The sequence below is a fragment of the Corylus avellana genome, chromosome ca2 (assembly GCF_901000735.1).
Source record: "Corylus avellana chromosome ca2, CavTom2PMs-1.0".
NCBI lineage: Eukaryota > Viridiplantae > Streptophyta > Magnoliopsida > Fagales > Betulaceae > Corylus > Corylus avellana.
In genome coordinates this window covers 38,287,834-38,302,529 of record NC_081542.1, presented here as the reverse complement: position 1 = coordinate 38,302,529, position 14,696 = coordinate 38,287,834, and the positions used below count along the sequence as shown (strand labels likewise).

Below are 14,696 nucleotides of genomic sequence, written 5' to 3'. Positions count from 1 at the left end.
TAGCCAAGACAATATCATCTACATAAACGAAAAGGGCAATGAAAACTGAACCCTCAGTTCTGGTGAAAAGACTATAATCAGCTTTAGACTGAATGAAGCCTTGAGCAACCAGTGTATTGGAGAATTTAGAAAACCACTGGCAAGAGGCCTGCTTCAATCCATATAGAGACTTTGTCAATTTACACACCTGTGACTTCCCCTTGATGGAAAAACCAGGTGGAACAGTCAAATACACCTCTTCATCAAGATCTCCATGGAGAAAGGCATTGTTGACATCCAATTGGTGAAGAAACCAATTGTTAGCTGCTGCAATAGCTAAAAGACATCTAACAGTAGTAAGTTTGGCAACAGGGGAAAATGTTTCATGATAATCTAAACCCTCACTCTGAGTATACCCTTTTGCCACTAACCTAGCCTTGTGTCTCTCTATACTGCCATCAGCCTTGAGCTTTGTTTTATACACCCACTTGCAACCAATAGCTTTCTTACCGGGGGGTAGAGAGGTTAACACCCATGTGTTGTTTGCTTGCAAAGCATCAAGTTCTGCTTGTATAGCTTCACGCCATTCAGGTAACTTGGCAGCTTGATGAAAAAATTTTGGTTCTTTGTGGGAAATAAGAGATAAACTGAATGCTTTATGGGAAGGGGAAAGATGGTCATAGTTCAAAACAGAAGAAAGGGAATATGGGATACCTGCATTAACATTATCAATTATAGTGTCATCAAAAAATCCAACAATAGAATCAGATGAAGTGGAATTGGAAGAAGCAAGTTGGCAATGACAATTCTGCAAGTAACTAGGAGCTTGCCTGTAGTGTCCCAGAATTTTCAAAGCTATTTAAATAGATTATTTTGATAATGATGTTATTTTAATATCCATTGTAGCTAAGGATTTTAATTCTTGGAAAATTTATGAGAGTGGTAATTAGAGAATGGTAATTGGTGAAATAGTATAGGGTTGGTGAAATAGTAAAATGAGGGTATAATTGTAAATTGAAGATAGAATGAGGGTATAATTGTAAATTGAAGGTAGAATAGTATAGGGTTGGTGAAATAGTATAGGGTTGGTGAAATAGTAAAATGAGGGTATAATTGTAAATTGAAGATAGAATGAGGGTATAATTGTAAATTGAAGGTAGAATAGTATAGGGTTGGTGAAATAGTATAGGGTTGGTGAAATAGTAAAATGAGGGTATAATTGTAAATTGAAGATAGAATGAGGGTATAATTGTAAATTGAAGGTAGAATAGTATAGGGTTGGTGGAATAGTATAGGGTTGGTGGAATAGTATAGGGTTGGTGAAATAGTAAAATGAGGGTATAATTGTAAATTGAAGGTAGAATAGTGTTTGATTTTCTCCTATAAATAGAGCTCTTCTCCTTCACAATTTTCACCACTCATCTCCTCTCCCATCTCTTGCATATATTCTTCCTTCTTCCGCTTTTTACTCGGTCTTTCTTCTTTCTAAGAGTGTTTACTCAGAACAGAGAGAGAAAGGGCGAGACCAAGCGCTACAAGAAAGAAAGAACACAAGAGATAGCGGACTTTAGAAATTAGTTTCAAAAGATATACTAGTGGTGTTAGTTATATTGGAGCAACTGGATTCCTTCATACCACTTTTAGCTTCAGTCTAGAGGTAAGTAAATTCACTACCCCTTCTAAAGTTACTTCATGTCATGCTATTTATTCATTCTTTAGTAAATTGTAAATGATTATTTTATTTACGTATTATGAAGTTATGTTGCATGCATGAAGGATTTCTAAAAGAATTATTTAGAAAGTTTATATTTCTTTAAAGGCTTTTTAAGCACAACAAGTTTATATTTGGAAAAGTTTCCATTTTAAGAAAAGAAAGTTGAGAAATGATGATGATTATAAGAAAGAAAAATGATGATAAACCCTCCTACATGTTGCCCTAAGATGCATCAAAAGAAGTACAAAGAAAAGTACAAGAGATGAGATAAATGTTTATGAAATGAGGGCACATGTATGGAGGAGAGTATTTTTGGCCCCAAGATAAGATAAGATGAGAGTTCGGTACCGATACTCGGATGGAGGCGAAACCACTGAAGGAGGCTATGCCAGAAGGTGGTATTCCATCAACTAGACCGTTGAGTGCACCAAGAAAGAGTTAATTGACGGTCGGGCATGGCTGTGGCCACAGTTCAGTGCCATGGTCACAAGGACCCGCAACCCTCGTGCACAGGGGTAATAGTGTACATGGGCCTTATTATGAGAAAATGATACTATATTTTCAATGAAGATATGCTAAGATGATTTACAAAGATTATTTATAATGATGCATTATGATGATGATTTATAAAGATGATTTACAACGATGATCTATTACTAGATGTAATAGTATGTATATGTTACGGGAGATGCAACCGTACGTACATATATTATTATGGCTGGATGTATATTTATTTGTGAAAACGATTTTCAAAACTGAGAACAAGGAGTAAAACTATTTATGGTTGTGGATTTTACTTGCTGGGCCCCCTTTGGGCTCATTCAGTTTTATTTCTTGTTTTCAGGTAGAAAGGATGCTGGAATAGGAGGCCGGAATGGGGTGGGAATAATTATTAATTTTCAAAGTCTTTTCATATAAGTTAGTGTAATGATATGATATTCCGCAACTAAAGTTTAATGTTTTCTAATTTCGCTTGTAATAAAATCTCTTGAATAATGTTTTATACATTTTTCGTATCCTTTAAAATCAAGTACTCTGATAGACCTTATAGATCTTTGCAAGAACTTTTGTTGTAAAAGAAGAAAAGTGGCAAACTCAGCCTTAACGGGCTGGGGATGTTACATTGCCTGGTGCGGTTTGATTTTCTAAGGGTTTTGGTTGGGATGATAGATGATTCTGCTATAGAATCTGATTGATAATTAATGTTAGGAGAAGATAAATGATGATCATGAGAATCATGAGAAACTATGTCATGAGTGGAGTGATCATCATGCAACTGATCTTCTGCAATAGGAGATGAATGGTGACAAGTATCATCACTAATATAGGGAAGATTATTGAACCAAGGAGAATTATTGATTGCATCATTTGAATGAACATCTGAATGGAAAGAAAATTCTTTTGATGCAAAAGGAAAAACATGTTCATGAAAGACCACATTTCTAGATACAAAAACAGAATTGGTATGAATGTTTAAAAGTTTATATCCTTTCATACCATGAGGGTAACCTAGAAAAACACATGCAGTAGCTCTAGGATGAAATTTGTGTCTATCTCGAGATAAGGTGGAGGCAAAAGCTAGACAACCAAAGACCTTTAGATGAGAATAATTAAGAAGGAAGCTCAGAAAACAACAATTCAAATGGAGATTTATTAGACAGCAAAGGGGATGGAATCCTATTGATCAGATGAGCTGCTGTTAAGACACAGTCTGCCCAAAAAGAGAGAGGCAAATGAGATTGAAACCTTAAAGCCCTAGCAACATTGAGTAAATGTTGGTGTTTTCTTTCAACAATGGAATTTTGTTGAGGTGTCTCTACACAACTGAGTTGATGTAGAGTTCCTTGAGAAAATAAAAAATTTTCCATGTGAAATTCTGCACCATTATCGGATCTCAAGATTTTTATCTTGAGATTAAACTGAGTTGCTACAAGTTTAAAGAAAGAATGCATAAGATGAACCCAAGTATATCTACTAAAGTCATCCATAATAGTAAGAAAATAATGCGATCCATTTGTGGATTGCTGAGAAAAGGGACCCCAAATGTCAACATGAATGAGATCAAAAGGAGCCTTTGAAGTTTTATTACTAATAGGAAAAGGAAGCTTTTTCTGTTTTGCCAAAGGGCAAATATTACAGACTTTATTTGAATCAACAGAAATGAAAGGAACTAAATTGTGCAACATGTTTATTCTAGAATTAGACAAATGACCTAGCCTAAAATGCCATAGGTCTGTTGAAGGAGTTTCGAGAATAGCATAATTAACACCATGGTTTGCAGAAAGTTTGCTTGCAGGTTGTATCAAATGGAACAAACCTTCTTTTTCCTCACCCACTCCAATCATTTTCCAAGTGATCAGATTCTGTATGAAACAATAAGAGTTAATAAAAATGAGGCAGCAACCAAGATGTTTGATGAGCTTTGTTACAGAAATGAGACTGCATGAAAAAGATGGTACACATAAGACATTGGTTAAGATGAAATGATCTGAAATTCTAACCGTGCCTATGTGTGTGACAGAAACTAAGTCACCATTAGGTAGTTTGACAGATGTGGATATAGTAGATGTAATTGTTGTAAACAAAAAAACACAATTAACCATGTGATCAGTAGCTCCTGTATCAATGATCCAAGGAGTATCTGTCGGATTTGGTTTGAGTTTAGATAAGTTGAGGTTTGAATGAAAAACAGAGTGCTTAATATTGAGAACATGAGTGTTACCTAAAACCTAAGAGAAAAGGTGGTCTGGAGTAGTAGGTAAAGAACCTACTTGATTGGCGGAAGCTTGATGAGGATTTGTTTGCAAGAATTCCAGAAGCCTTTGACACTGTTCTATTGTAATTGGCAGCTGAGGAACTTGTGGAGTAGGAGAAAAATTTTCTCCATGAGTCTGAGCAGCATAGTTTACACTTGAGTTTGGGGAAAAATAAGGCCTCTTTGTGAATTTGAATCCAAGAGGGAAGCCATGTAGCTTGTAGCATTTATCAATGGTATGTCCAGAAATACCACAATGAGTACAGACTGGTTTATCCTTTCGAGTCATCTACCTAGGAAACCTATTTTGCTGTGTGGGGACAAATTTGGTTATCAAGGATGTAGGGTATGAAGTCATGGATCTTATGAAGATTTGTCTTTGACTTTCTTCTTGAACAACTAGTGGAAACACTTTATTAATTGGAGGAAGTGGATCCATCAAGAGGATTTGACCTCTGATGTGAGCAAGACTCATTGAGCCCCATTAAAAATTGGAAAACGTACTGTTGATCAAAAAATGTTTGGACAGATTTCAAGCTACCACAAGAACACGCAGGAACACAAGTACATGGAGAAAAAGACTTATAGTTGCTAAATTCATCACAAAGGGATTTGAGACGAGTAAAGTAAGAGCTTACAGACATGCTATCCTGCGATAAGCTAGAGATAGCTTTCTGAAGTTGGAAGGCTTGTGGTCTGTTTTTCTATGAGAATCTTTCATTCAGACTCAACCACATATCCTGGCAATTGTTGATGTAGATTATACTGGTAGCAATGTCCTTCGATACAGTGTTAACAATCCATGAAGATATTGTATCATTGCACCTCTTCCAGGCTCTAAACTCAAATTCATTCAGAGTGGATGAGTGAGGAAGAGTTTCATCAACAAACTGCAACTTGTTCTTCGCAGAGAGAGCCATGGTCATGCATCGGCTCCAAGTGTTATAATTCTCACCATTTAATGGTTGAGGAACCAACAACAACCCTGGATTATCACCATTATGCAGATAGTAATGACTGGAGGGATTATCATTGAGAGAGAAAGGTAATGAATGGGAAGAAGAAATGGGAATGGCTTCAGGAATCGAGGAAACTGGGATCGACATTGATGAACTGAACTTTCACAAAGTGAAAAGCTCTGATACCATATCAAATTGTAAAGGAAGAAAGAAAGAAAGAAATTGGAGATAAATCTGTTCTCATTAACTTGCCAAAATACAAAGCAATACATGAGTTTATATATTCTGTTTTACAACTCAAATAACAAAGTATAGACTAACAACATAACAGTTTCAACTTACATAACTAACTAGCTGATATAACAAACTAAACTAACATATATACACGTATGTAAGATAAGAAAGAGTAATCTATTGATGGTGAGCTGCTATTAACTAATTCTTTCGCATGCTCTGTTTTGTTCTTTCTATGCTTCTAAGATTTTCTTTTTTCAATAATCAGTAATCTATATTTCATTTTGTTTGTTGTCCTACACAGAGCTTCACTGTGGTCTCTTTTATGACATTTTTAATATAAAGTGATTTATGATCATAGGCTTGCTTGCAGCTTGCCATTGTTGTGACTTCAGGGGAGAGCTCTATACCATTTACGATCAACTTTCTACCAAGTCATGTGTATCCTCTACCGAGATAACTACTATTTTTTTCGCGTGGGAGTATTATTGGTAAAATTCAGACGTGTATTGTTCATATGAAAGGAGTTAATGCTTTCTAGTACAATAATTGTGTGGTTGAATAATTGTCCACATTTTTGTTGGCTACCTAGGTCTTGTCCACACCTGTTGGGAATAAATTCACACTACAAGCCTACCAAATTCTGGGCCGAATGACCAATGATAGGCCCATGAAGATATTAATTAAATAAGTAAGGGCTATTTAATTAATTAGTAGGAGGTACATTCTAATTGGGGCTATAGGGGAATCAAGAAGTTCTATTCCAAGTCTACAGGGGAATAGGAGCTCAATTCCAACTCAAGCTCCCAAAAATCTTAGTTCAACTCGAGCAAGGCGAGCTATTAAAGCTTATCTCTACAGGATAACTATTCAAGTTTATCTCCACATGAGAGCTGTTCAGTTCTATCTCAACTCTTCAGGAGATAACCCTTCAAGAGAATTAGTTCAAATTTACTTCTACTCTTCAGCCTATAAATAAGCCCTTACACAAGGTACAAAAACATATTCTCTCCTATCAGAAATTATGGATTAGAGCTCAATTAGTCCCTTTGAGCATAATGAATTATTGTGCCCCGAAGCATGATCTTTCTCTTAGAAACTGACTTTGGCATCGAAGTTTCCATGGCATAGATGCCGTTGGACCTTTGACGCTTTTTGTTCTAGGCATAGATGCTGTTGGAAAGTAGTGGTAGAGAAGGGATGATCGTCCTCATTTTTCCACCTCATCTCTTATCTTATTCTGATGCTTGCAAGAATTGTGTCACAAAGGTAGATGTTGTCAGGTTTTTCTAAGAGAAATTGTACGCTTAAAAAAAAAAAAAAATTAGAATTACTTTCTAAATGTGTCACAATCTTATGAGATAGTAATACATTTTTCAAAATAATAGATTATGTAAAATTATGACACATCATTTGAGGAGCATATTTTTTTTTTTTAAAAAAAACTGTAACATTTATTTTCTCTTAAACATCGCCCGGGGTAATCCTTGAAATTTTAGCCCCAAATTAAGTCCACATCAGGGGTAGACAAAAGAAGAAGTTCTTGGATTTTATATTCTAGACAAAAGTTGAATTGACAAGTCATCAATCATTCGTGGCATAAGAACGTGCCACATGTATAAATATATGTGATATTCTAGACAAAAGTTGAATTGACAAGCCATCAATCATTGGTGGAATAAGAACGTGCCACATGTATAAATATATGTGATATTTTTCGGATCGAAAAGTGGGTCATATATAAATTCTTTTACTATTGCTACCTAACAATATGAGGAACAAATTAGAGAGCTTACTTAATGTTTATCTTAAGGTCTTGTTTAGTTTGTAGAATGAAAGTTTCATTAGGAAATGAATAGTTATTATTAAGAATAGAAGAGAGTGTAATTGAATAGTTATTTTTATTCTTTAGTTTAGTAACAACACAAATGATTTAAGTGAAATTAAATCAAGATTACTAAAAAACCATGGCTATTTCTTTCTTTTTTTCAACTTAATTTTTAAAAGTAAAAAAAAAAAAAAAAAAAATCTAAAAAATCTAAAAATTAAATACCATGGGTGGCCGACTACCCATTGGGTGAGTGGTCGGCCACCCACAGAGCGGTCGAGGGGTGGTCGCGGCCACCCCCGATGACTCGCAGGAGTGGCCACGACCACCCCCAAAGTTGTCTGGGGTGGTCACGGCCACCCCCAAGGGATTCGGGGGTGGCCTTAGCCATCCTGCAAGGCCACAGGGGTGGTTTTCCATTTTTATAATTTTTTTTTTTTTTTTTTTTTTTTTTTATGGAAAATGTAGTATATTCTTTTAGGAATAGCTATTCTTCTTTGTAAGAGCATTATTAGTAGCCTCACTAAATTTTACTCACCAAAATAGCTAAAAATTCATTTTTCTCTATTTTAACTATTTACTTTTTTAAAGTACTTCCAACAACCATATCATTTTAACAATTTACTTTCACTATTCTATTTAAATATTATGTTTCAAATATTTTTTTTATTATTTCTCTAACTTTTATATTTTTGAATCTTTGTGTTTTTCAAAGATTTGCATTTAAGGGGAGAGAGAAAACTGATTTTAATAGCATTTTTTATTCAATTGGTGAATGAACAGTACTCATTATCACGTTGCCAAGGGGTAGCACAATCAGCTGTAGACCACACTTATGAAGTGGAGGTCACTAGTTAGAATTTCTCCCCCCCCTTCGGTGGATATGTAAAAAAAAAAAAAAAGAGTACACACTATCACTTTTTTTTTTATTTATTTTTTTTATTATTATTTTTTTTTTATCGAGGTAGTGAGGCTGCAGGGGGAGGGTTTTATGGCATTTTCTCCAAATTGCCTCACCATTTTAACTAAAAAATAGTTTTGGTGAGGCTTTTAATAATGCTCTAAGGGATTAGTTATTCTCACGACAATAACTATTCCTAAGAATAATCCCCTACCAAACATTTAATTTAAGTATTCTTTAAATTAAATGTTAGCGAAAAAAAAAAAAGAGAACAAAAAGAAAATATTTAAATATTATTTTAAATAGAAAAATGTTATGGTTCCTTATGTTGTTCTTCTCATATTCTTTTGATCCTACATAGATATTATTTTCTAAAAATTTTTTTAGAAAGTAAGAATAATTTTTTTTTTTTTTTTTAAAAAAAACTTTTTTAAAAAACAATATCCACATAGGATTATAAAAACACCGGCCAAGAGAACTGTAGGAGGAACAATAGCATTTCTCTTTTAAATAAAATGATAGAGGAAAGAGAAAGTATTTTTATATTAAACTAAGGGAGATGCTAGGTGTTTTCTTGTGTTGTCCTGGCCCTAGATAAATATTATTTTCTAGAAAAGCAAAAAAGAAACTGGCCCCACCGGTCCTTTATTTCTCTCATTCGATTTTTAGAAAATAATATCAATTTAGGATCTGGAGAACACCTCACTCTCCTTAAAATAATGTTAAGGAAACCAAAAATTCTATCCTAAATCTAAGGTAACATTTTTCGTTTCCCATGGTGTTCCCTAGCTTGCAAGTTTAGGAAATACCAAGTAAGTAATTTTTGGACAAAAATTTCTCCGAAACCAGTTTGGAAGAAATATCTTCCAACTCATTTAAAATGGTGTCAAGTGTTTATAAGCATTTAAAACGCATATTAAATTCTTAAGGTCATTAATAGTAGTTTACTAACTTAGACTAATGTTTTAAATGTTTATAGATACTTGATACTATTTTATATGAGTTGGAGGATATTTCTTCCAAACTGATTTGGAGAAAATTTATGTACGTAATTTTTTAAGAGTTTTTCTTACTTTTAAAGAAAGAAATGATTCATCAAAAAAAAGAAAAAAAGAAAAAAGAAAAAATAAAGAAAGAAATGAGATTTAGGTAAAGTTACTAGTAGCTAGTGCTCTTTATCGATCGTACATTTACTGGTGGGGTAGATGGCTGGAGGCAATTTATCAGTGGGTCAAAGAGGAGTGAGAAATTACTGGCGGGCATGAGGGGGATTTATCCGGCGGGAGCTTCAGTATTTACTGGAATTAATTAATTGGTCTATGATGTGCCGACGGGATTGAATCTTTATATCGTAACAGATATCATACTAATGAACCAAATCAAGAATATTCAAGAATAATAATAAGGTTTGAAATTAATATGTATCGTAAAATCTTCTTAATTGATTTCTAAGGATAGATCTATGCAGGTGAGGTTTAGTTAATAATATCGATCAGGTGTGGAATACAAGGTAGATGGCTTAGAATATGGAATATGCCAGTCCCATGCTGCATGTAAAACACAAATTCATCATAATTAATATATAAGCAGCGAAAAATATATAATGTTGACATAGCTAGATCCAGCGCGCCATGTTTATTGAAGCTTGAAGCAGAAAATGACAGCAACAAAAGCTGAAGAAAACTTTGAAATTAAGAAAAAGGTTTCTTCTAACCTTTTGATCAGAAATCCATGCTCCTCTTAAAATAATCCCCATTGTGTGGAGTGGGGAATTAATGGAGTAGAAGTTCTAATTGTTGGGATGCACATAGGTGATGATGGAGAAGATGGTCTGCACAACCGTAAGCAGTAAGAGCACAAAGGCAGCCGACGCCGAGATGAAGGACCACGGCGTGTTAAAATATGTTCGTCTGAAGCTCGCAAAATATACATGGCTGTTCTTCCGATAATACTTGTCCACATCATTGAACAACTTGGACAAATAACAGTGGCGGATATCGACGGTCACGTCCTTGCCCAGACCGTTGATGAAGAGTGCAACTTCGTGGTCGTCGGCTAGGTAATTGTCAATAACTATGTGCTCGCGAAGGTATTGGACATCAGCGGAGGTGTTGACAAGGCAGTCTAAGAGAGTGGCGTACGCCGTGACGTACTTGGTGCAGCTCTTGTAGCACTGCTCGAACGCCACACAGTTGAGCAACAGATATCTCATGAAGTCGTTGATGGTTATGCTGGGCATCTCAATCAAGCCGTCCTTGAATTTTACTGCCAAGAAGCTGTCCGCCTTGACCGGTCGGACCCTGATCCCTGAACTGCGGAGATTCGAGATGCAGGGAATAGATTGGATATGTGTGTCTTGTAGTCGGGGTTCAATCATACGGACTATAATCTCGTAACGGCAACATTTAGAATATTGGATATGTGTGTCTTCGTCGTTCAGTGACGCCGTTGGATCATTTGGGATTAAACTCGATCGAACCAAGTCCAGCAAATGCAAGGGCCGATTTTCGGGATTGTCGTACCTCTCTATGGCTTCGTCGGGTCTTCTCAAAACGTTGTTAAAGAATCGCAAAGCAAGCAAGGGCAAGGACAAGGACGGACCGTGCTCCTCGTCAGGAATCATGGAAATATCAAATAACTTTTGCAGAACAAAAAAAGGGATTTGATTCTGAAGGAGGAGCAAGTCCACGTAGAAATACGGTAATCTCCACAGAAGGTGTGCTAGAGGTTCGTCACTCTTGACCACTTCCGGATCATGAAACTTGTAAAACAATTCTAATATAAAACAACCATCAAGAACCATCATTTCGAGGTAGTCATTCGAGCTGAGATCGCTCTGTTGAATCTCTGCAGAATAACACTGTCTGGTTTCTCTTTCAAGCGGGAGTAACTTTTTCATGCAGTCCTCCAAGCCTATACCTTTCTTTCGGGTTCTGGACAGAAAGGAGCCGAGGCACTGATACTTGTAGTCACGGTCAAGGCCTTCGCTGTAGTAGTAGTACGGCCCGATGGAGACGGTCCTGGCGGTGTACCAGTGGCCATTGTTGTCCACAAACTTTGATGGCACTCTGTAGATGCAACAACTGCTACTGCCGGCATCGCTTCGTAACCCCTTTTCGCATCTCTCGATTTCCTCTTTCATGTCGCTGGCCAGCTGCTTCGTGTTCACAAAATTGCTTGCCATGGTGGATTTTGGCGTTTTAGATTACGTACTATGTGTAGCGCATGTGACTTGATTTCTCAAAGTCTTCCGTGGCCCCTTTTAAGTCTTCATGGAGAAGTTTTTTACTTTACTTCACATTGAAGGCCGATCACTTATTGTATATATAGATGCAACAACTGCTACTGCCGGCATCGCTTCGTAACGTCCTTTTCGCATCTCTCGATTTCCTCTTTCATGTCGCTGGCCAGCTGCTTCGTGTTCACAAAATTGCTTGCCATGGTGGATTTTGGCATTTTAGAGTACGTACTATGTGTAGCGCATGTGACTTGATTTCTCAAAGTCTTCCGTGGGCCCCTTTTACTTCTTCGTTGAGAAGTTTTTTACTTTACTTCACATTGAAGCATTCTTGGCCGATCACTTATTATATATATATATATATATATAAAGACACTTTACTTTGAAACTCTGAACTTTCAATTGCTCTCAATTTGGATTCCTTCGTCTTTTTGACACTTCACTTTGAAACTCTGAACTTTTAATTGCTCTCAATTTAGATCCCTTCGTCTTTTTGAATCGTTAACCTCAAACAAAAGCGTAAACACATGACTTACGTGTGGTTTTTCACCCCTGAATTATCCGTTATACCCTCATACTTACTAACTGAAATACTCAAACTACTCTCCTTCAAGAAGGGGCAAAATTAAACCTAAATGTTCCAAAATGTTGAGCACAAATTGCCAAGCACTTCTCGAAGGGACTACTCGTGTGAACCATAGTCTTCATCATCGGCGAACCATTCTAGCTGAAGTTTAGGTATCAATTTGTAGCGGTTTAGTCACAAATCCCATTTAAATCAGTTTGAATCCACGATAATCGAATAAGTTTCATTATCCTTAAAATATAAATTTAGGGTTTGTATTTGTAATTTTATGACAGTTGTGTTTGATCAACAATTTGTAGTGGATGTTTGGGGAGTTTTGCATATAACGCATCTGAAAGGGATTTTGTGGAGGTTTTAGTTTAGAGTATATTTATTTGCAATGGGTAATATTCTCGTCGTTTTTGAAATTTGTTGTTTTCTGACAGTGCGTTAAAAGTTGTCATATGTTTGGTCATCTTGTCATTGGTTTTTTTTTTTTTTTGAAAGTTGTTGTTGTTTTGATCTAAGTGTGGTCCCCTAGCTTGGACTTGTGTTGGACATGTGATTAGCACTATGAGTTTTATAGTTTGAATAAAATGGTCAAGTGGTCCATTCCATTACTTGTCATTATACATTTCATGTTTGGTTGCCGACCTTAAATGATAAATGTGCTTAGTGTATTGATAGAGAGGTTCACTTTTTTTTGTGAAGTTGTTGTTTAGGGTTTAGGGGTAATGTAGTCCTTTGTCGCTATAAAAAACCGGACCACAATGCATACTGTGTAGCAGAATGTACTACTTATATTTGGTTTTGTTATCATTGTAGCAAATTACTACTTAACTTTGTTGGTTGGTTCGTGGCTAGTATGAGTATAGGGGTAAGATGGAGAATTTTCTAAAAAGTTGTGTTTGTGATTAAATGAACTAAGATAAAATCTATGCTTTGATTAGGTCCAGTTGTTGACCATCAGTTATGATTGGGTTGTTTTTACTTTGTTTTGTCAATAGTGAGTTGGGTTGTTTTTACAACAATGATTGATGAAGAGAGAAAAAGTTTAATACAAATGTCTACTCATTGGTATATTTATAACTTTCTGATTGTATTAATTGTTTGTGGTTAGAATTGTTTGGGGTATTGTATTAAACCTTTCAATGTAATAAATGTAGCAGGATATGTGATGGGTACACATTCTATAATGTTTGAGGTGCACCATGTGTGTACTTTTAATAGAAAATATAAGATTAATTTTGCTTGGAGCGATGTTAGTAATTACACAGACCCATATGATGGGAACAAATTGAATTTTTCTAATATAGATCACATATGCAAGACATATGGGTATAGTTCTGGGGACCTTGTTTATTACAGTTTACCAGGATTGCCTTGAGACCAAGACTTAAGACTTTTGTCATCTGACCACAATGTAACTGAAATGGTGGCAAAATATTTATCATGATCTTGTAGTGTTGTATATAGTAACTTATGGTGTAGTAGATGTTGTAGTTGATGGAGATGAAGAAGAGGCTTAACGGTAAATACTGCAGAAACCCAGAAGAATCAACGATAAATACTGCAGAAGCCCGGTCGGCCAAAGATTAACCCTCGAGAATAGACTTCCCTGGAGTATCAAATCCTTTGCTTCCCAGAGACCACTTATCATTGCAAACAGATATCGTTGGATATCCAAATTCTCGGCGCTCAGTAGATGATTTCCACTGGGTTGGAAACTCTTGTCACAATTATCCAATATCACAAGGATAATATTAAAGCTCATATGCAACTACTATTCTCAATTCAAATCAAGCTACACAGATAACACGAAAGAGAGAGAGGATCAACCTACAAGACTTGAATAGGATCAGTGTGAAGAAAAGATAATATCAAATGAGAAGTTCTAATTTGGGTAAACCTATTAGCCTCTTTATAGGCCAGACCCCAAGTATTAAAATCACGCATAATTATTCTAGCCCTTACACATACTTTCTCAGAGACCTTACTTGAGCATCAGAAAGAGATCAAGCTCAACACAGGCATTGGAGGGAGATCACGGTCAACGCCCTTCGGAGGGAGATCACGCTCAACACAGGGCGCTTTCTCTTCGTGTTTACCTTCTGTTTCAGGAGTTCATCCCAAAGTCCGCGCGTTCACACCATACCAGAAACTATTCTAACAATTAGAATATGATTTTATTCATTAACATAGGTGTTGTATTATACCCAAAATAGCTACATATTTAATCATTTATTTTAGTGTTACAACCAAGCTAAAAATAAGATCAAGTATTTCATTCCAACTTATTTTATTTCAATAATAATAATTCCTTTCCCCATAAAATAGTATAATTCTGCTTACAAAAACATGTCTATATTCGAGGGACAACTATTCTTCAGATCGTTGCTAGTTGTTTGTTGTAAATAAATGGTTCACAAATTGCCATGTCAGCACTCTAGATTAAAAGCCAAGCCAAAAGATATCTCTTTTTATAGAAAAATGTTAGGGGTCAATATTTTCTCCATATTTGAC

At 35.8% G+C, this 14,696-nt stretch overlaps 1 protein-coding gene across 1 annotated transcript; it reads right to left on the bottom strand.

Annotated features, from left to right (window-relative positions):
• Window positions 1-9,837: 9,837 nt before the first annotated feature.
• Window positions 9,838-11,649, bottom strand: LOC132172370 (UPF0481 protein At3g47200-like). Its single transcript, XM_059583856.1, has 2 exons — window positions 10,085-11,649; window positions 9,838-9,917 (listed from the first exon to the last, which is right to left on the bottom strand). The coding sequence occupies exon 1, from the start codon at window positions 11,552-11,554 to the stop codon at window positions 10,160-10,162; it is 1,395 nt and encodes a 464-aa protein (XP_059439839.1). The 5' UTR covers window positions 11,555-11,649; the 3' UTR covers window positions 9,838-9,917; window positions 10,085-10,159.
• Window positions 11,650-14,696: the final 3,047 nt, after the last annotated feature.

Coding starts and splice junctions, on each gene's coding strand:
- LOC132172370 (XM_059583856.1), bottom strand. CDS start 11,554: ATGGCAAGCAATTTTGTGAACACGAAGCAGCTGGCCAGCGACATGAAA.